Raw genomic sequence first — 21,427 nt, forward strand, 5'->3', positions numbered from 1 at the left:
AGGGGACTTGAACTTGCAATTATTTGATCACTCATATAGTGTAATGTAATATCGAAGTATTACACTACACCACATTTGGACAGGCAGTCTATGAAGGTGTGCAATAGGCACGTCTTCATAGACATTTATTCCTGGAATCCCTGGGGGTCATCTGGGGCCCCTAAACAACGACTGGGGCATTCAAAGGATCAAGAGCCACAATCAGCGTTAGCATTGATCACAACTGTTGCTTGCAGGTGTTGGCTATCACAGACAGCTGGTACCAGTCTTGTATGAAGCAGGAATGGTTCGCAATCCCGTTCCATATAAACCGCGCACATCAGGGCGTAAGTCTGCACCCTGTGGTGTTTAGGGGTTAACGATTGTGGTTCGGCTGTCTTTAGCTCCAAAAGCCATTGCCTTCTCCTAGCATTCAGAAGTGTTTATTTCCAGGTTGCCGTGGATACGACCTGTAGGCTTTCCAGCGCTGTAGGTCAGGCATTGCTGACCAATAGCAGGGCAGGACTTAGCGCAGGCACACAGGAAGTAGTGGGGAATTGTGCAAAATGTAGTTTCAAGCTGCATGTCCGCGGGAAGGTGGTGGCCATCTTGGAAAATAGCGATGTGGGGAAACCTGAGAAACAGAGGACAGGATGAGAAGGTAATGGCCACATGATTTGTACCCATAGCCAGTTGTGCATAAACATGGCGCAAATACCTTCCATATCTGAAAGTCAAAAAAATTAGCTTCAGAACCAGAATCCCCCATTAACCCTTTCCAATCCAATTTGTATCCTGGTTTTCCTAGGGGGCTTACTCTGTTTCTGCCGTTATACAACAGCGCTATCTGCTGGCTAAAGCCAGTACTGCATGAGGTGACACGTTGGATAGGCTCCGACTGCAGAGAGGCTGGCAATATACAGTAAGAGAACCGCGACGGACGTCTTTCAATATCGGAGCTATACAGCTTTAAATCATAATGTCTTCAGACGTCAGACAGGGGATTGGAAAGGGTTAACCCCTTAAGGTCACGGCCTATTTTGGCTTAAGGACGCAACGAATTTTGGCGGATTTTCATCTCCATTTTTCAAAAGCCATAACTTTTTTATTTTTCCGTCGACGCAACCGTAAAAGGGCTTGTTTTTTGAGCAGTGAACTGTAGTTTTTATCGGCGCCTCTTTTGGGTACGTAGACTATATTGTAAAACTTTTATTATTTTTTTAATGATAACAGGGAGAGAAAACGCATCAATTCTGCTATAGATTTTTTTTTTTTTTACAGCGTTAATCATGCAGCATAAATGACACAATACATTTTTTCTGCGGGTCGGTACGATTACAACAATACCAAAATTCTTACGTTTTGTGTTTTTTTAGGTTTTTCCACTTTTCTGCAGTAAAACCCCTTTTTTTGGAAAAAATTTTTTTCTAAATCGCTGCATTCAAAGTCCTATAACTTCTTTATTTTTCCATGGGCGGAGCTCTGTGAGGGCTTATTTCTCATGAGACGAGCTGCAGTTTTTATTGGTACCATATTTGGGTACATACGGCTTTTTTGATCGCTTTTATTGCGTTTTTAGGGAGGCAAAACGCTAAAAATTAGCATTTTGCCAGTTTTTTAGCGTTTTTTAACGCATTTTTCTTTGCAGAGTCAAAAGCATGTGCAACATATTGTACGCATCGCTACGGACACGACAATACCAAATATGTGGGATTTTAATTTTTTTTTACCTTTTTTAATGCTAATATGACAAAAAGCACAAAAAAAGGCGCTCCCTCTGTGGACCCTTCCCATGCCGCGATCTACATAGATAGCGGCAGGGAAGGGGTTAACAGCGGGGGTCGCATCTCGGATGCACCCCCGTTGTTGCTGCGGGAGGCCGACTGACAGCCGGCCCCTGCTGCGGGATAGCGCGAGATCTAACTTACGCCCTGGAGCGGAGAGGGGTTAAAGGAATGTTTGAAGAGACTTAGGCCGGCTTTACACGGCTGAGAAAATCGCGTGAGATTTTTGCGTTGCGAGACGCACAAATCTCGTACAAATATGAACTCCATTTTTTTGAATGGGGTCATACAAGTTAGCGATTTTTTTTCCTGCATGGCACCGCAATGCAATATGGGAAACAAATCGCGGTATGTTCTACCTGTCTGCGTGATCTTGCATTGCAGCCCCATTGTTTTCAGTGGGGCCGGTGGCAGCAGCGCCGGCCTCATTAAAAGCAATGCGAGACACTCCGCGATTCTCTGATGCGGCTGTGACAGCTGGAGGATCCCTGCATCCCGAAGTGATTCCAGGCTGTTGTCCCATGAAAAGACCGTGCATCCCCGGGGAATTCACCTAGATGGGGAATTCATCCTGACACCTCAAGAACATCGCAAGAATCCGCTCTTTTCTCACTGTGGACACGTTAAAAACGCTTACTGCTGCCCTCATCCACTCTTGGCTCGATTATTGCAACTCGTTGCTGATCGGCCCCCCGCACCAGACTCTACCCTCTCCAATCCTTCCCGAATGCGGCAGCCAGGCTCATCTTCCTGTCCAGCCGCTACTCGGATGCCTCTGCCCTGTGCCAGTCACCACCCTCATCCATAAAGCTCTCCACAGCACCGCGCCACCCTACATTGTATCTCTCATCCACAGCACCGCACCGCCTTACATTGTATCCCTCATCCACAGCACCGCCACCCTACATTGTATCCCTCATCCACAGCACCGCACCGCCTTACATTGTATCCCTCATCCACAGCACCGTGCTGCCCTACATTGTATCCCTCATCCACAGCGCCGCCCCGCCCTACATTGTATCTCTCATCCACAGCACCGCGCCGCCCTACATTGTATCCCTCATCCACAGCACCGTGCCGCCTTACATTGTATCCCTCATCCACAGCACCGTGCTGCCCTACATTGTATCCCTCATCCACAGCGCCGCCCCGCCCTACATTGTATCCCTCATCCACAGCACCGTGCCGCCTTACATTGTATCCCTCATCCACAGCACCGTGCTGCCCTACATTGTATCCCTCATCCACAGCGCCGCCCCGCCCTACATTGTATCCCTCATCCACAGCACCGCACCGCCCTACATTGTATCCCTCATCCACAGCGCCGCCCCGCCCTACATTGTATCTCTCATCCACAGCACTGCACCGCCTTACATTGTATCCCTCATCCACAGCACCGTGCCGCCCTACATTGTATCCCTCATCCACAGCACCGTGCTGCCCTACATTGTATCCCTCATCCACAGCGCCGCCCCGCCCTACATTGTATCCCTCATCCACAGCACCGTGCTGCCTTACATTGTATCCCTCATCCACAGCACCGTGCCGCCCTACATTGTATCCCTCATCCACAGCACCGTGCCGCCCTACATTGTATCTCTCATCCACAGCACTGCACCGCCTTACATTGTATCCCTCATCCACAGCACCGTGCCGCCCTACATTGTATCCCTCATCCACAGCACCACACTGCCCTACATTGTATCCCTCATCCACAGCACCGCGCCGCCCTACATTGTATCCCTCATCCACAGCACCGTGCCGCCCTACATTGTATCCCTCATCCACAGCACCGCACCGCCTTACATTGTATCCCTCATCCACAGCACCGCCCTACATTGCATCCCGCATCCACAGCACCGCGCCGCCATACATTGTATCCCTCACTCATAAAGCTCTCCAGAGCGCCGCTCCACCCTACATTGTATCCCTCATCCACAGCACCGTGCTGCCCTACATTGTATCCCTCACTCATAAAGCTCTCCACAGCGCCGCTCCACCCTACATTGTATCCCTCATTCACAGCACTGTGCTGCCCTACATTGTATCCCTCATCCACAGCACCGTGCCGCCCTACATTGTATCCCTCATTCACAGCACTGTGCTGCCCTACATTGTATCCCTCATCCACAGCGCCGCTCCACCCTACATTGTATCCCTCATTCACAGCACTGTGCTGCCCTACATTGTATCCCTCATCCACAGCACCGTGCCGCCCTACATTGTATCCCTCATCTCAATCCACCACCCAGCCCGGGCTCTCCGCTTTGCTAACGAAATCAGACTAAGTGCCCCTTTAACCCGAACCTCTCATTCCCGCCTCCAAGACTTCCCCAGAGCAGCACCAGTCCTCTGGAACGCGCTGCCCCAAACTATCCGGGCAATCCCCGAAACAAAACTTCAGGCGTGCTCTAAAAACTCTTCAGGGAGGCATACCATATCCCCTAAACCAAACCCCTCTGAACCCCTGATAACATGCTGCCTGTCCTGCCGACTGCAATCCTTGCTAGCCACCATCAACCACCCCCTGCAGTCACACCGATTCAGCCACTATACAGCCTGATCATTGTATATGTGTATAGCATCCCTCACTCTCCACCCCGTCATACCGTGCACATCTCCACCTCGCCGTAACGGGCACATCTCCACCTCGCCATACCGTGCACATCTCCAGCCCCTTTACCTTCTGTATCCCCCCTAATATCTCCATCAGCTGATTACTACATGTAACCTGGGTTTTGTTTCCTTTCCCCCTGTCTTGTAAGCGCTGCGGAATATGTCGGCGCTATATGAATAAAATTATTATTATTATGGTGGGGAGCGTAATATGGGGGCAGCATTGAAGGCCCCATATTGCGCTCGCCCATGTGAAGTTAGCCTTAGGCCTCAGTCACACGGACGTTTTTAGGTCTGATTTGCAGACGCGCTTGCAATCTGCAGATTTATAGACCCAATGCAAAGCAATGGGATCGGTCACATGTCCGTTTTTGATGAGGATGTGCCGATAATTTTAGGACACACCGATTCGCAGAACGCATGTAACTGCGTTCTGCGCAAATCGGTGCTTATATATATGCGCTCAATGGGGTCGGCGCCGACCCCATGGAGAACATACACTAAGATTGTTCTTCTCTGCCACAGCTGTGCCACAACTGTGGCAGAGAACAACAATGTTCTCTCATTGAAGTCAATGGAGCCGGCAATACAGCCGGCTCCATTGAAAGCAATAGGCTGCCAGCAAGCGCTGGATGAATCTTCGGGGAAGGGCTTAAAATATAAGCCCTTCCCTGAAAACCATCCTGAAAATGTGTAAAAAAAAAAAAAAAGTATGCTCACCTTTTTCCTGCAGCTGGAGTTCAGCCGCGTCCGGCTGGCAGTTCTCCTGAACTGCTCTCTGTAGTATTCAGCAGGTGGGGATTTAAAATCCCCGCCTGCTGAATGGGCTGCCTCTGATTGGTCGCAGCCCTCACCAATCAGAGGCAGCTCTCACTCACCCATTCATGAATGGGTGAGTGAGTGCTGCCTCTGATTGGCTGAGTGCAGGGACCAATCAGAGGCAGCTCTCAGCTATTGAATGACAGCTGAGAGCTGCCTCTGATTCGTCCCTACGCTCAGCCAATCAGAGGCAGCACTCACTCATTTCATGAATGGGTGAGTGAAAGCTGCCTCTGATTGGTGAGGGCTGTGACCAATCAGAGGCAGCCTATTCTGCAGGCGGGGATTTTAAATCCCCACCTGCTGAATACTACAGAGAGCAGTTCAGGAGAACTACCGGCCGGACGCGGCTGAACTTCGGCTGCAGGAAAAAGGTGAGTATACTTTTTTTTTTTTTTTTTTACACATTTTAGGATGGTTTTCAGTGAAGGGCTTATATTTTAAGCCCTTCCCCAAAAATTCATCCAGCGCTTGCCGGCAGCCTTTTGCTTTCAATGGAGCTAGCTGTATTGCCGGCTCCATTGAATTCAATGTGCGAACATCGTTCTCCTCTGCCACAGTTGTGCCACAGCTGTGGCAGAGGATAGCGGGCAGCGCTGGGCCGTTTTGCTGAAAACGCTGCTAGGTGCAGATTTTTTAGCGACTCGTCGGCCCCGGTCACGCGATTTGCGGATGTGCATCCGTTATGTGATCTGCAAATCGAGGGAAAAATTGCCTGTGTGACTCAGGCCTTAGGAGAAGCATTTACAGACAAAAATATGTTGCCCACTGGTAAAGTGTTCCTAACTTTTCAGATAACGTTTCAGAATAAACTGCCATGTGTGTATAAGGAAGGACACTATCTGGTCACTATATGACTTGTAGCCTGTATTTCTGCCTATTTTCTGCCTCTGGGTGTAGATCCGTTTCTTCACCCACTCAAGACTGGTGGGAGGAGCCTAGTTGCTGTGGTTTTTTTTTTCTGTGTTCTATAGACTGTACACAAAGAACTATAGATTCTGGTCTCCAAATGTCTATAATACACACACAGACAAAAAATAATCATGTAGGACAGTGTACAGCAATAATGAGCAGTGGAAATGTGATTTCTCTGAAACACAGTAAACAGTGACTTCGGGCCTTTTTTTAACAATGATATCTAGCATTCCAATGGGTTCAAAATTCTTTCCCACCATAGCCAATCTTGTCATGGGATGGTGGGAGGAGCTTTTCACGTTATAATCCTTTTGTGGCCACATTGTGTTGTATGCTTGTTACATTGATGACATCATTGTTGTGTGGCATAATGACTCTGCAGTGGACCGGATTACGGAATTTGTCAAATACATCAATGATAATGCACTAAATCTGAGATTTACCACTACATGACACCCCAAAGAAGTACCATTCTTACATTTGATGTTGAGTGGTAATGGGGACACATATAAGGTAAGTACTTTCCTCTTCAGGAAGCCCACAGCAGGCAACACCATTCTTCAAGCTTCAAGCTGTCACCCTAAACACACTATTAAAGCCATTCCAGTAGGGGGGATAGTCCGAGCCAAAAGAGCTCGCTCAGATATAGAGACTTGCAAAGAGGCAGAAAATCTGATTTGTCAGAGATTAACAAAAGCCATTTTAGAGAGAGCTGAACATAAAGTGGACAAACTGGAGCGTGAGGATCGACTGCAGGATACAATCTACAATACCCATACAAGGAAGGAGAAGTTCATTTTTCGACATCATTCAGTAATAATTTTTATACCATCAAAAATGTATTCCTTAAAGGGGTTGTCCCGCGCCGAAATGGGTTTTTTTTTTTTTCAATAGCCCCCCCGTTCGGCGCGAGACAAACCCGATGCAGGGGTTTAAAAAAAAAACGGATAGTGCTTACCTGAATCCCCACGCTCCGGTGACTTCTTACTTACCTTGTGAAGATGGCCGCCGGGATCTTCACCCTCGGTGGACCGCAGGTCTTCTGTGCGGTCCATTGCCGATTCCAGCCTCCTGATTGGCTGGAATCGGCACGTGACGGGGCGGAGCTACGAGGAGCTGCTCTCCGGCACGAGCGGCCCCATTCAGAAGAAAGAAGACCGGACTGCGCAAGCGGGTCTAATCTGGCGATTAGACGCTGAAAATTAGACGGCACCATGGAGACGAGGACGCCAGCAACGGAACAGGTAAGTGAATAACTTCTGTATGGCTCATAATTAATGCACAATGTACATTACAAAGTGCATTAATATGGCCATACAGAAGTGTATAACCCCACTTTGTTTCGCGGGACAACCCCTTTAAATATTTGCCCATACCGCAACAAGACGAGACTGTAAAGAGGATTCTAGAAGGCGGAGTCCTCTGTGCTCCTAGGAAAAACAGGAATTTGGGAGACATATTATCACAAAGCTCCTTTTAAAAAAAAAAAAACAATCAACATTGGCCGGACCACGACAGGTGTGGAACTGCAAAGAAAACCGATAAAGCAGCGATGGAATGGATAGTTTCAGGATCAAAAGTGTCATTAACTCTCAAACGAATCATGTGCTCTACGCCATTCTCTGCACGGACTGCAGGCTCATGTATGGGGGATCTACGACACGTAAATTAAAAACTGCATTATGGAACATCTGAGAAACATAAAAAACGCAAATATGACCCGTTCTGGTGCTGCAGACATTGTATTAGGATACAAAAGTAGAAAATATTAGAAACACAAGAGTCAGCAAGGGCTGGTACTAAAACCAGAAGCATCATGGATTGTCAGATGAGAAGCGAATACCCAATGGTCTTATCTAACGGATTTACTATATATACTGAAGGCCATGGAATTTAAATGCATCGTTTATTACAAATCTCCAATCCACCTTCACTGTAGTTAATTATCTATATCATAATTCTGATTAGATGTCCATCCAACCATTGGATCTGCCTGTACATCATTTTGGTGGGGTCAATATTTTTGATAGATAAACCTGATACATTCAGCATATATTTTATATTTTTTCAATGTTTTTATTTTCCATAGTACGTGCGCTTGGATGAGCTTAGGATAAGACCGCACCAAGATACTAGCATGATACAACATGGCAGCGCTCTCCGGACCCAGTCTCTGCATGGAAATATAATGATCCCCCTCCTCCTCTCGCACTACATGGGATTAAAGGGGGGATTAGAGGGTGTTCACAGTCGGGATATCCAGCTTTCCTGGAACCCCGAATGTCAAATGTAACCCTACAGAAATAGGTGTAATTACTATTTATAAGACTTAGCTTTTTGGAGGAATGAATATTGTAATGCATATGTATGTAAAGATGGATCCCATACCATGAAAACAGGCTAATGTCTTATCTAGAGCACCCAGCTTTCCTACAGTTCACAAGGTCCAGACTATCTGGTTATGCAGTGATAATCAGGATTGCCCTTTGGGAGACCCAGCTTTTCTAGAGTCCTGAATAGCATCATTATTTTTGGAGCATTGCTGATCATCTACTGCATAACCCAACCAAACTACCAGCCAACATTCAATCTTTCACATCTGGCTTGTAACGGGTTAACACATTTGGCCGTCAAACCAAAATATTGTGATCTGAACATTAACGTTTTGGGATCGTCCCGTCAGCATAGGCTCCACCCAGGGGTGGGTTATAGAAACTGTGACCATCAGATGATTTAAGTAACTTAATTGAAACCAATTGTTTTTAAATGTCTCTGTGATGAAGACCCACGTTGGGTTGAAACGCGTCCTTTGCGCTGATGTTTTTTGGCACTAAGCACAACATAAAGCAGGTTCTTTTGTCCAGGGCAGTCGACTTTAACTTTAATTCTTTCTTAACCAAATAATAGTCTTCTGGTTTAGCCAGAATTTTCTCGCCTTTCAATGTTGCTTTTCTTGTAGGTTTGGCTTGTTGATATCGATGGCCTGGCCAAGGCTAAATAACAGTACAAGAGGGGAAAGAAAGTGAAAGGGAGAGGGCGTCCTCAGGATGGGGGGCTCTTCTCTCAGGCGGCCGCGACCCAGAGGGGAGGGGAAGCTAAGGCTATGTTTTTGTTATTATTATCATAGGGAGGTTGATGGGCTAACTCGCATTGCAGGAGGGCGTAATCTATGACTTCCGGCCTTCTTAGCAGGAATCTGAATGACTTATCATTCGGTGTAAATGATTGTCCCAACTGAACAACGAATGAGAATTTTTTTTGCCTCCCATGCTTCATTCAATTTCTGCATGCATAAAACTGAACAAGGGGTCGGCCGTGTAAACAGGCAGTCGGTCACTTATGAGAGACTGCCTGCTAATTGTCAATGGAGGTGGATGGGCTGAAACAATCCCGACCCGCTTCACCTCCAATCACTTGCAATGGTTGTTCCTGTATAAAAGCACAAAATAATCCAATGTAAAATGGCCCGTACTGCCACCTACAGGCAGTGTCTGTGAGTCACCTGAGCTTGTGCCATCCATATGGCATAATTATACGTCTTTTCTCACAGACCTCTTCCCACCCAAGACGTACATATGGGGGGCTAAAATCAATGAGCGCTGCTCCTGCTATTACCAGCGCCGGTCACTACACAGTGGTCAGCGCTGTCTGCGGCGCCCGATCAGCTAATTGACCAGGGTCCTCAGAGGCGGACCCCAACCAATCCACTATTAATGACCTATTCTGAGGAAATGGCCCAGAAAACCATTTTTGAGTTGTTGCAGAGATTGTGTAACATCTCAGAATCAGCAGAACGTGTAATGGGAGAAGCGAAGCTCCAATATGACTTTTTATTGTGTTTCTTACTTCCATCTCTGCCTGGATCTCAGTGGAAGGTGGGAGACCCTTGCAGCGCCGTCTGGTCAGAAGATGGATGTGTCTATCCTGCAACAGTAAAATCCATTGATAGAGAAACAGGGACGTGCGTGGTCCAGTATGATGGCTACGGGAATACGGAGAGGCATCAGCTGGATGAAATCGTGTCGGTGGGGAGCAGTGGGGACAGCACCCCCCCTGCCAAACAGGTGACTAAATCCTTCTTGTTAGACTAGTCCCGGTTATCAAGTAATCGTCTCTCACCTGACTGATCGTACCTTCTGTCTCTTCATTTCCCTTTTCTGAACACATTTTACTTTAACCCTTTGACGAATCCTACTTTACTCATGTCATCCAATGGCATCTTACCGATTCAGAATCACTGTGATGCTGCAATACTGATGAAAATTACTTTGAAATACTTTGTATTTTTATGTCTTTGTATGCCAGGAGTTCACATCAATATCAACCTGTCCTCATTGCCACATTCATCACACCATCCGTTATTTCCACCATTGCCACTATGATAACCCATTCAGTTGTACAGTCTCTGACTCCTATCCTTCTAAAAGTTTCTCTCCTCCCTTTGGGATATTGTATTGACGACACATAGACCAGTGTCGATTATATAGCTTTTAAAGAGACACTATCACTTGATTTGAGTCCTATGAGCTAAGCTTATGGGCTCAAAGTAGCTGACCAGCTGAGTCCAGGGATGTTTTATACTTACCTTCCCGCCATTCCCTAGGTGTCAGTGCATTAAGCGGCATACAAAGTAGTCCTCTAACTCTAAACTTAGAATGGGAGGACTACTTCGCGCGCCACTCCTTCCACTGCAGGGCCGGTTTCAGCACTGACACTGGGGGAATAGGAGGGAAGGCAAGTATAAAACTTATATCCCCAGACTTGGCAGATCATCTAGTTTGAGCCCACATGTTTAGTTTTTAGGGCTCAAAGTAGCCGACAGATTCCCTTTACGATTGAGCTTCATTTATCAGTGTGCAACTTTCTTCTTGTGCCCTACATTAAGTCATCCTCAGGTGTAGTATTTTATACTCAACCTATGAAAGACCTCAAGATAAGACTTTTGAATACACTTAAGATAGCAGCTTAGACTTTGAGCACTTCTGTTGGCGCGCAGGATCTACCCATTTACATAGTAACATAGTATGTTAGGCTGAAAGAAGACACTGTCCATCCAGTTCAGCTTGTTTCCACCCCATTGTTGATCCATAGGAAGGCAAAAAAAGAACAAATGAGGCAGAAGCCAATTTAGCTGATTTTGGGGGTAAAACAATTCCTTCCCAACTCCATAATGGCAGTCTGACTAATCCCTGGATCAATATTTGATAGTTACTACCTGACTCCAAGACATTTGGTCAGTTGTATTTAGTACACCCTGTATTCACACTAGTGGCATTGTTCCACTTTCTACTTCTATTTTCCTTTGACATTTTAAGCCTCTTCCTTCTCCTTCTGCCAGTTTTTGTTTTCACATTCACACTAGTATCCACTGCTTCGTGTACCAGGCTGATGACTCCTTGTAGCAATGTCCAAAAGTGACAAAACTATGGCATTTTCTTTATTTGATGCTTTTAAAGCCACACTGTTGACATTATCTTCTACTACCTTCCAATTTATATGACCCGACCAATTATGACTAAGGGCTCCTTTTACATGGCCCAATACATCTTTCAGATTCCAGCATCCAGTGGGAATCTGGACAATTATCATTCAATGTAAATGCTGTCCCGACTGAAGGACGAATGAGAATTCATTCACTTTTCGTTCTTCGTTCAGTTTCTCCAGGCATAAAACTAAACTGTGATCATCATGTGTGAACAGGCACTTATGAACGACTGCCTGTTTATTTTTTAATAGAGGCGGGTAGGCCTAAATGATCCCTGACCTTCTCCATCTCTGTTCACTAGTGATGATCGTTCTTGTGTACAGGAACGATTATCGTTGGGACAACCAGTTGGGCATCTGCACCCAACAAGTCGTATTGTGTAAAAGGTTCCCTTAGACTCTGTTCACACATCCGTTTAAAACTTCAATTTGTCTAGTCCATCAGAGGAACAGAAAAACAAAACCAGTAGAGTGCCAGATCAAGTGTGTAAATTATACAGTCAGGTTTGTCTTAAGGGATTGTTTGTTGATTGTTTGTCCCCATTTTTTCCTCTCCTTTCCCTTTCTTGATATCCCAATTTTATTCTATTGTTAATAAACTTGCGTGTGTGACAGAGTCTGTTGAAATGTGGCCAGTGTTGGTTATTTGTTCCCCTATTTCTCTGGATCATTGGACCCCAATGCAAAGCCTGTATCAGAGCCCCCAACTACAATGCTATATTCATAGTACTGAGCTCCCTATATCGAGAAGAGAGGCCTTATGGGCCCTCTAAGACTCCTGGGCTCGGGGGCAACCCCATCCCCTGCATCCCCTATAGCTACGCCCCTGGTCTACTTGATAAATGTAGTTAAAATAGACGATCTAGCGCTACATGTCAGTACTGATGTTCTACATTCAAATAACAATAGCATACTTTAATAGAAAGGCATGAATGTGCTACATGATGGTATGGCGCATGGGGGCCTCGGAACATGGATTTCAGTTTTGAGAAGTAGCGCCTGCAAGAGATAGAAAGTAAGACCCAATCGCAAAGTTGAAGAATAGCATTTGAGAAGCAGAAATCTGCTTTCCGCATCTCTCTGAAGTAAGGAAAGTGTACTGGAAACGGCCTCCTTCTGTTATAATAGGGGCAGATCATCCAGGAAGTCATTTATCATCATCTGTAAGACATTCATTAGCCAATCTATGCTGAGAGTCCCGGGAATGAATACACGTCCAGTGAGGCAATCACGCCAAATTCCAACTGAAATATTTGCGCTGAAATCTGCAGTGTTTTCTGATTGGGTCGTGCTCCTGCTAGTAATCTGCACGGCATCTGTGTTAAATCAGCACTTCGCCGTTCACTTAGACGGTCTGGTAATGATAGTGTCAGCCCTGGACTGTACTGTTGAATGGCTCCATGCATGTCTCGTTGTGGAAGGCCACTTCCAGTACACTTTCCTTACTTCAGTCATTGCAGCATTATCATAGGACTTAGAGAAACGCAGAAAGTGGATTTCTGCGTCTCACATGCTACGCTTTAACCTTTTCCAATCCAATATCGGGCCTGCCCCGACATCATCATTTTCCTCCACAGCTCCGATGTCGGGACAGGCCCGACACTGCAGTGCAGGGGTGCATCTGCACCCGATCATCACATATCGGGTGCAGATGCACTTTTGCACTGGTCCTCATCGAGGACCCCCAAGGAGAAGGCAGAAAGGGTTTTTAACCCTTTCAGCCTTCTCCTTTACAAATTAGCGCTATGTAATGCATGCAGATTCCGGCCGGCGATCATGTGACCGCTGGGTGTCATCTGACCCTAGCTGTCACATGATCGCCGATCCGGGAGGCAAGAAGGGATTCCACCCACAGTGTAGTGACCACCTGCACCCTCCTGAACTCTGTCAGATCAGGAGGGTGAAGGGATAAATTTATTTTTTCCCATCCATTCTCCCCAGTTCCAATTTATAAAATAAATGGATTGGAAAGGGTTAAATCTGCAGTTGGGTTTACACTCTTTCTCTTACAGGGGCCACAAGACAAAGTTGAAATCCATGTTCTGGGGCCCCAGGGGCTTGTGTACTATACCATACCTTCCTATTCAAGTACGCTACTGTTATTTTAATATAGAGCACCAGTATTGACAAATATGGCTGGTTCCCGCTCTTTGACCACACTCTCGTATTTACTATGTTGACTCTGGATAACAATGCTTTGAAGCATAAAGATGTGTTAAGAAATTAATTAGCATAGAATTTTGGACCTGAAAGGTGGAGATTCACTTGAAGCAAAAGAAGGTGACAAAAAAGTAATGAAATCATTTGGGGTAATCGGTCACTGTCTATCTGTTCATTGACACCAAAACAATCCAAACCCCCTGCCTGGTGACTGCATGACCTGATATGGTGCCTACAGATCTGTCTGTATGATGCTAAGAGGGTCAGGACTAATACATGGGGAGACTATAGTTGTCACTGGTAGAGCAGGCACAAGGGCTGACTAATCGCTGCACTCCGGAGGCAGGCTGCCTTTCACATTTAACAGCTTTGATTGGCAGGACGAGGAAGACACAGATTGGCTGTACACACGGAGGAGTTCTACCTCTTCACCTGACCTATCCCGCAACTGGAGGAAACAAGGGAAGAAATCTGATTGGATGTACACTTTTCCACCTCCACCACCGCCTCCGCCTCCACCTCCACCACCACCACCTCCACCTTCATTACCTCCTCCTCCACCACCTAAGGTGAGTATTATATGCCTAGTTACTGCTTTAACTGGACACAAAGTAAACATTTACAGTCTATATATGTTACTGAGAATAGAGGCAGAATGATCCCCGGCCCACTCCAACCAACATTCACTGAGCATTGATCGCTGGGACGCTTCTGCACCCAACAGCCGTCCCATGTAAGCGTTTCTTCGTTTGAACTATTGCACAAATCTCTTTCTTCTGACCTTCTCAGTAACCAGACAAGCCTGAAATTTGAGATCTTCCTAGTTCACTATCATTGATGGTTGTGCTGTACATTATTAAATCTTCTTCAAGCAGGGGAAGTAATTTAGTCTATAGTACCTCATTATTGCCAACAGTCCTGGTGTAATAATTACGGTAAATTAGGTAATGGCCTTCTTGAGGCTGGCACCATTCTACACTTCACCATTATCAGAAATAATCCCTCCCCTATAAGGAGTTGTCAGAAACAAATAAAACTTTCTCTGTGTGATTGTAACGTTGATATAAGTAAGTGATTACAATATCAGAGCAAAGGACCATTTATTGGTGAAAACTGAACCCTTTAAGGGAGGCTCTAGTACCCTGTTCTACCACCTCTAGCTTGGATGTGATACAGGTGCATGGAGGCTCTAGTACCCTTTTCTACCACCTCTAGCTTGGATGTGATACAGGTGCATGGAGGCTCTAGTACCCTTTGTACCTCTAGCTTAGATACAAGATGTGATTCAGGCAGGCATGAAGGCTCTAGTACCCTGTTGTACCACCGCTAGCTTGGATACAAGATGTGATACGGGCGGGCATGTAAGCTCTAGTACCCTGTTGTACTACCTCCAGCTTGAATGTGATTCCTGCAGGCATGAAAGCCCTAGTACCCTGTTGGGGTGCCTCTAGCTTGGATACAAGATGCGATACTGATGGGCATGAAAGCCCTAGTACCCTGTTGGGGTGCCTCTAGCTTGGATACAAGATGCGATACTGATGGGCATGAAAGCCCTAGTACCCTGTTGGGGTGCCTCTAGCTTGGATACAAGATGCGATACTGATGGGCATGGAGGCTCTAGTACCCTGTTGTACCACCTGTAGCTTGGATACAAGATGTGATACAGACAGGCATGAAGGCATTCAGATTCTCTATGGTATCCTGTGGCATATCGTTCCATATTTGCTATAACTGAGTCTCTACTCTAACCTATGCAAACTCGTAGGCTGTCAAAGTTGGTATCTAAGATGGTCCCATACATGTTCTGTGTGATACTGGTGATAAATCTGGTGACTGGACAGCCATGGAAGTGTGACAATGTTGTGGGGGCTTCCTGTGACCCCCTTGTGTGTGCAGCCAAGCATTATCCTTATGGAAAGTGCTTCTTGGAAGCTGCCATGAGAGGAACACATGTGGCTGCAGGATGTCCTGAACATATCGCTGAGCTGTCATTTTCCCTCGTACCCCTACTAGGGGGGACCGACTGTCATATGCGATGGCCCCCAGACCATCACACCAGCAGGGGGCAGTGTGCCTCTCCACAGCAAAGCCAGGATTGAGGTGCTTACCGCCAGGCTTGCAGACATGAACACGGTGCCCAAACCCAACCTAGATTCAGGACAACCTAGTTCCACTTCTTAGCATTCCAGTTTCACTGTTCATGACACCATTGCGAATGGAGGCAATGGTGCGTGTTAAAGGCCGTACACGTAATGTGTGACATGAGACAAAATATCTTTCAGCCAAGCACCTGGAAATAGTTTTGACAGACACAGGGATATAACGAACGTGCCATTTGTCTCTGGATGGCAGAAAATGAAATAGTTTGCTATTGCTTGTTAGACAATCCTTCTTGTTAGATAATCAGACGCTCCTCTCTACTGGTGGTCTGTAGGGGGCGTTCTGAGCCCAGTCACCTTGTGTGCCTTCACACATCCACTGGTCCCAACACCTCCTAACAATCTGGTCAGACGCTCCTCTCTACTGGTGGTCTGTAGAAGCATCCTGAGCCCGGTCACCTTGTGTGCCCCCATCCACTGGTCCCAACACCTCCTAACAATCTGGTCAGACACTCCTCTCTACTGGTGGTCTGTAGAGGGTCCTGAGCCCGGTCACCTTGTGTGCCCCCATCCACTGGTCCCAACACCTCCTAACAGTCTGGTCAGACGCTCCTCTCTACTGGTGGTCTGTAGGGGGCATCCTGAGCCCAGTCACCTTGTGTGCCCCCATTCACTGGTCCCAACACCTCCTAACAGTCTGGTCAGACGCTCCTCTCTACTAGTGGTCTGTAGGGGGCGTTCTGAGCCCAGTCACCTTGTGTGCCTTCACACATCCACTGGTCCCAACACCTCCTAACAATCTGGTCAGACACTCCTCTCTACTGGTGGTCTGTAGAAGCATCCTGAGCCCAGTCACCTTGTGTGCCCCCATCCACTGGTCCCAACACCTCCTAACAATCTGGTCAGACGCTCCTCTCTACTGGTGGTCTGTAGAGGGTGTCCTGAGCACGGTCACTTTGTGTGCCTCACACATCCACTGGTCCCAACACCTCCTAACAGTATGGTCAGTCGCTCCTCTCTACTGGTGGTCTGTAGGGGGCATCCTGAGCCCAGTCACCTTGTGTGCCCCCATTCACTGGTCCCAACACCTCCTAACAGTCTGGTCAGACGCTCCTCTCTACTAGTGGTCTGTAGGGGGCATCCTGAGTCCGGTCACCTTGTGTGCCCCCATCCACTGGTCCCAACACCTCCTAACAGTCTGGTCAGACGCTCCTCTCTACTAGTGGTCTGTAGGGGGCATCCTGAGTCCGGTCACCTTGTGTGCCCCCATCCACTGGTCCCAACACCTCCTAACAGTCTGGTCAGAATCGCCCGGGGAGGGACAATTCATCAATACGACCATCCAGCTTCTCCCAATAATGCGCCCCTCTCAGACTCTGCTAACAGGGTGAAATCCCTTCTCTGCGTCGTAGAGGCGTCTCGTGGTCAATCAACTCTACACAAGCGGAAGAAGAGGTCACACACAAGGAGCCTCCGAGAACATTTTATAGGCCAAGGGGGGAACCACTTTTAGGGCCTCTGGTGACAAGACCGTTCATCTAATCACCACAACTCTCATCATTTACATATCTGCCTGAGATGGAACTGCATGCCGGATTTTACAGCAAAATGACAACTTCTTTTAGGGGTGGATTGTTTTTAGCAATGAGTGTATTTACAATATGCAGCAAATGATGTGTAACAAGGTGGCTTGGTGGTTAGCACTATTGCCCTTTAGCACTGGGGTCCTAGGTACAAATCTAACCAAGGCCAATACCTGTATACGGTTTATCTGCAATCCCTATGCCAAACAAAAACATACCCATGAAATCGGTCGTAGTGAGTTTGTTTTTGAGTGACAAAGACTGATGAGAGTTTCGACAATCTGTACAGTTCTGCAAGATACGTTGGCGCTTTATAAGCAACAGGAAATAGTCACACGTGAGTGGCTATTTAAAATCAAAAAGAAGGGGTAAAAGGGATAGATTTTTAACCTGCGCCTGTTTCTTGTCCAGTGTTAGCATTCATCATGTATTTGATGGTGTCTGAAAGTGCAGGAAAATATCTCATTTTTTTACAATCTTTCTTTTTTGTTATTGCAGGGCTGCTTTTGGCCCCCCCCACCGCCTCCCGTGAGAGCTCATCTTCCTGCCTGGCACAACTGGCCCCCTGTATGTTACTGTCACCTCATACCCTATAATTTTTCCATGTTCTTTCACAGCCATTTGTAATATGACTTGTTTTTCTCTTTTCCCCAGTCAGCACCGCTTCCCCCACCGCCACCGCCACCTCCTTTCTTCAGCACGGAGTGGGAGGATTACGATGAGGAGGAACAAGAGGATGAAGACGTATTAGCTTGTATGCTCATGGCTTGGTACATGACTGGGTATCATACTGGCTTTTACAAGGTAGTAGCTTCAGGCTTTCTTACATTGGAGCATAGCTATTAACTTGTAATATTTTATTTTAACTTTAAAGGTTTTTTTCCAGTTTAAACTGTATCAGGCTTAAAGGGGTTGTCCCGCGGCAGCAAGTGGGTCTATACACTTCTGTATGGCCATATTAATGCACTTTGTAATATACATTGTGCATTAATTATGAGCCATACAGAAGTTATAAAAAGTGTTTTACTTACCTGCTCCGTTGCTGGCGTCCTCGTCTCCATGGTGCCGACTAATTTTCGCCCTCCGATGGCCAAATTAGCCGCGCTTGCGCAGTCCGGGTCTTCTGCTTTCTTCTATGGAGCCTTTCGTGCAGGATGCCGGCTCCGTGTAGCTCCGCCCCGTCACGTGCCGATTCCAGCCAATCAGGAGGCTGGAATCGGCAATGGACCGCACAGAAGAGCTGCGGTCCACGGAGACAGAGGATCCTGGCGGCCATCTTCAGCGGTAAGTATTGAAGTCACCGGAGCGCGGGGATTAAGGTAAGCGCTCCGGTAAGCTTTCTTTACCTCCCTGCATCGGGGTTGTCTCTCGCGCCGACCGGGGGGGGGGTTGAAAAAAAAAAAAACCCGTTTCGGCGCGGGACAACCCCTTTAATACAGACACTGGATACAATTCTATCCGTCTTTCAGCCTGAATATAAACAAGAGTGATCTCATTCATTGACAGGAAACAAACATCCTGAAAATGGTGACAAATTGAAACAAAGTTTATTAGTTGTAGAACTTTTTCATTTCTAAGCATTAACTATATAAAGCTGGGAAACCCCTATAAGGGTGGTTCCACATCTGCATTGGGGATTCTGCTTTTCTGCTCTGTTTGGGAAGCAGGAAATGGGAATCCCTGTGGTCGAATAGTTCCACCTGAACTGTACAGCGCCGGCCAGACCCCATAATGACTATAACAGGGTCCATCCGCATTCCGCCCGGCTGGCTGGCTTTTGGTCGGAAGAAAAAGCAATGCATGCAGAACCTTTTTTTCTGATATTTTGGGATGGCTGTGTGACGAAACCTCTACTTTTTTCCACCAGTTTCCCCATATATGTTTCATACTAAAAAGAGCTTTCCTGAGCTTAAATCAAATATAGAAAACTAGCTGATATACCCGGCTTCGCCCGAGTTAAGTTGGTACTGGTGTTTATCTGGTGTTCACACGGAAAATCTTATGAAGTCGTGCTTACTTTAGAGATACTGAGGAAAAAAATATGTTCACCATTTTGCATAGTTCTCTGCGTTACCCAGGAAACACCATGGGGAGGCAACCATGCGACGTTTCCTTTATATAAAATGACATCAGGAAGTGAGAGAATTAGATTACGTACATAAAATTTGGACACTAATTCTTTTGCACTTAGAAATGAATAATCGAGTTGGGACCCATTAGCTTTTTATATTTATGACATAATCAATGCTCGTGCCAAATTTCCCGTTTCTATGACAACGGAAAGTGAGAAAATTACATTCCACACGTAAAATTTGGATGCTAATTCTTTTGCACTTAGAAATGAATAATCGAGTTGGGACCCATTAGCGTTTCCTATTTACAACATAATCAATGCTCGTGCCAAATTTCCCATTTCTATGACACCGGAAAGTGAAAAAAATTACATTCCGCACGTAAAATTTCGACGCCAATTCTTTTGTGCTAGAATTGAACAATCGAGTTGGGACCCATTAGCTTTTCCTATTTATGACATAATCAATCCTCGTGCCAAATTTCCTGTTTCTATGACACCGGAAAGTGAGAAAATTACATTCCGCACGTAAAATTTGGATGCTAATTCTTTTGCGCATAGAATTGAATAATCAAGTTGGGACCCATTAGCTTTTCCTATTTATGACATAATCAATGCTCGTGCCAAATTTCCTGTTTCTATGACACCGGAAAGTGAGAAAATTACATTCCGTACGTAAAATTTGGATGCTAATTCTTTTGCGCATAGAATTGAATAATCAAGTTGGGACCCATTAGCTTTTCCTATTTATGACATAATCAATGCTCGTGCCAAATTTCCCGTTTCTATGACACCGGAAAGTGAAAAAATTACATTCCGCACATAAAATTTCGACGCCAATTCTTTTGCGCTAGAATTGAATAATGGAGTTGGGACCCATTAGCTTTTCCTATTTATGACATAATCAATGCTCGTGCCAAATTTCCCGTTTCTATGACACCGGAAAGTGAAAAAATTACATTCCGTACGTAAAATTTTGACGCCAATTCTTTTGCGCATAGAATTGAATAATCGAGTTGGGACCTATGAACTTTTCCTATTTATGACATAATCAATGCTCGTGCCAAATTTCACATTTCTATGACACCGGAAAGTGAAAAAATTACATTCCGCACGTAAAATTTGGACGCTAATTCTTTTGCGCATAAAATTGAATAATGGAGTTGGGACCCATTAGCTTTTCCTATTTATGACATAATCAATGCTTGTGCCAAATTTCCTGTTTCCATGACACCGGAAAGTGAAAAAATTACCTTCCGCACGTAAAATTTCGACGCCAATTCTTTTGCGCATAGAATTGAATAATCGAGTTGAGACCCATTAGCTTTTCCTATTTATGACATAATCAATGCTTGTGCCAAATTTCCTGTTTCTATGACACCGGAAAGGGAAGAAATTACATTCCGTACGTAAAATTTGGACGCTAATTCTTTTGCGCATAGAATTGAATAATTGAGTTGGGACCCATTAGCTTTTCCTATTTATGACATAATCAATGCTCGTGCCAAATTTCATGTTTCTATGACACCCGAAAGTGAAAAAATTACATTCCACACGTAAAATTTCGACGCAAATTCTTTTGCGCTAGAACTTAATAATCGAGTTGGGACCCATTAGCTTTTCTTATTTATGACATAATCAATGCTCGTGCCAAATTTCCCGTTTTTATGACACCGGAAAGTGAAAAAATGACATTCCGTACGTAAAATTTGGACGCTAATTCTTTTGCGCATAGAATTGAATAATCGAGTTGGGACCCATTAGCTTTTCTTATTTATGACATAATCAATGCTCGTGCCAAATTTCCTGTTTCTATGACACCGGAAAGTGAGAAAATTAGATTCCGTACGTAAAATTTGGACGCTAATTCTTTTGCGCATAGAATTGAATAATCGAGTTGGGACCCATTAGCTTTTC

General features: G+C 45.8%; 1 protein-coding gene across 3 annotated transcripts in view; it reads left to right on the plus strand.

Moving 5' to 3' along the window:
• Positions 1–21,427, plus strand: part of LOC136627134 (survival motor neuron protein-like) — a 67,723-nt gene that overhangs the window by 14,057 nt on the left and 32,239 nt on the right. For all 3 annotated transcript variants that reach the window (XM_066602070.1, XM_066602071.1, XM_066602072.1), the window contains 4 exons: positions 9,983–10,177; positions 14,138–14,326; positions 17,938–18,006; positions 18,094–18,243. In XM_066602070.1, coding sequence (XP_066458167.1) covers positions 9,983–10,177; positions 14,138–14,326; positions 17,938–18,006; positions 18,094–18,243 — 603 coding nt within the window. The remainder of the gene's footprint in view (positions 1–9,982; positions 10,178–14,137; positions 14,327–17,937; positions 18,007–18,093; positions 18,244–21,427) is intronic.

The sequence above is a fragment of the Eleutherodactylus coqui genome, chromosome 5 (genome assembly GCF_035609145.1).
Source record: "Eleutherodactylus coqui strain aEleCoq1 chromosome 5, aEleCoq1.hap1, whole genome shotgun sequence".
NCBI lineage: Eukaryota > Metazoa > Chordata > Amphibia > Anura > Eleutherodactylidae > Eleutherodactylus > Eleutherodactylus coqui.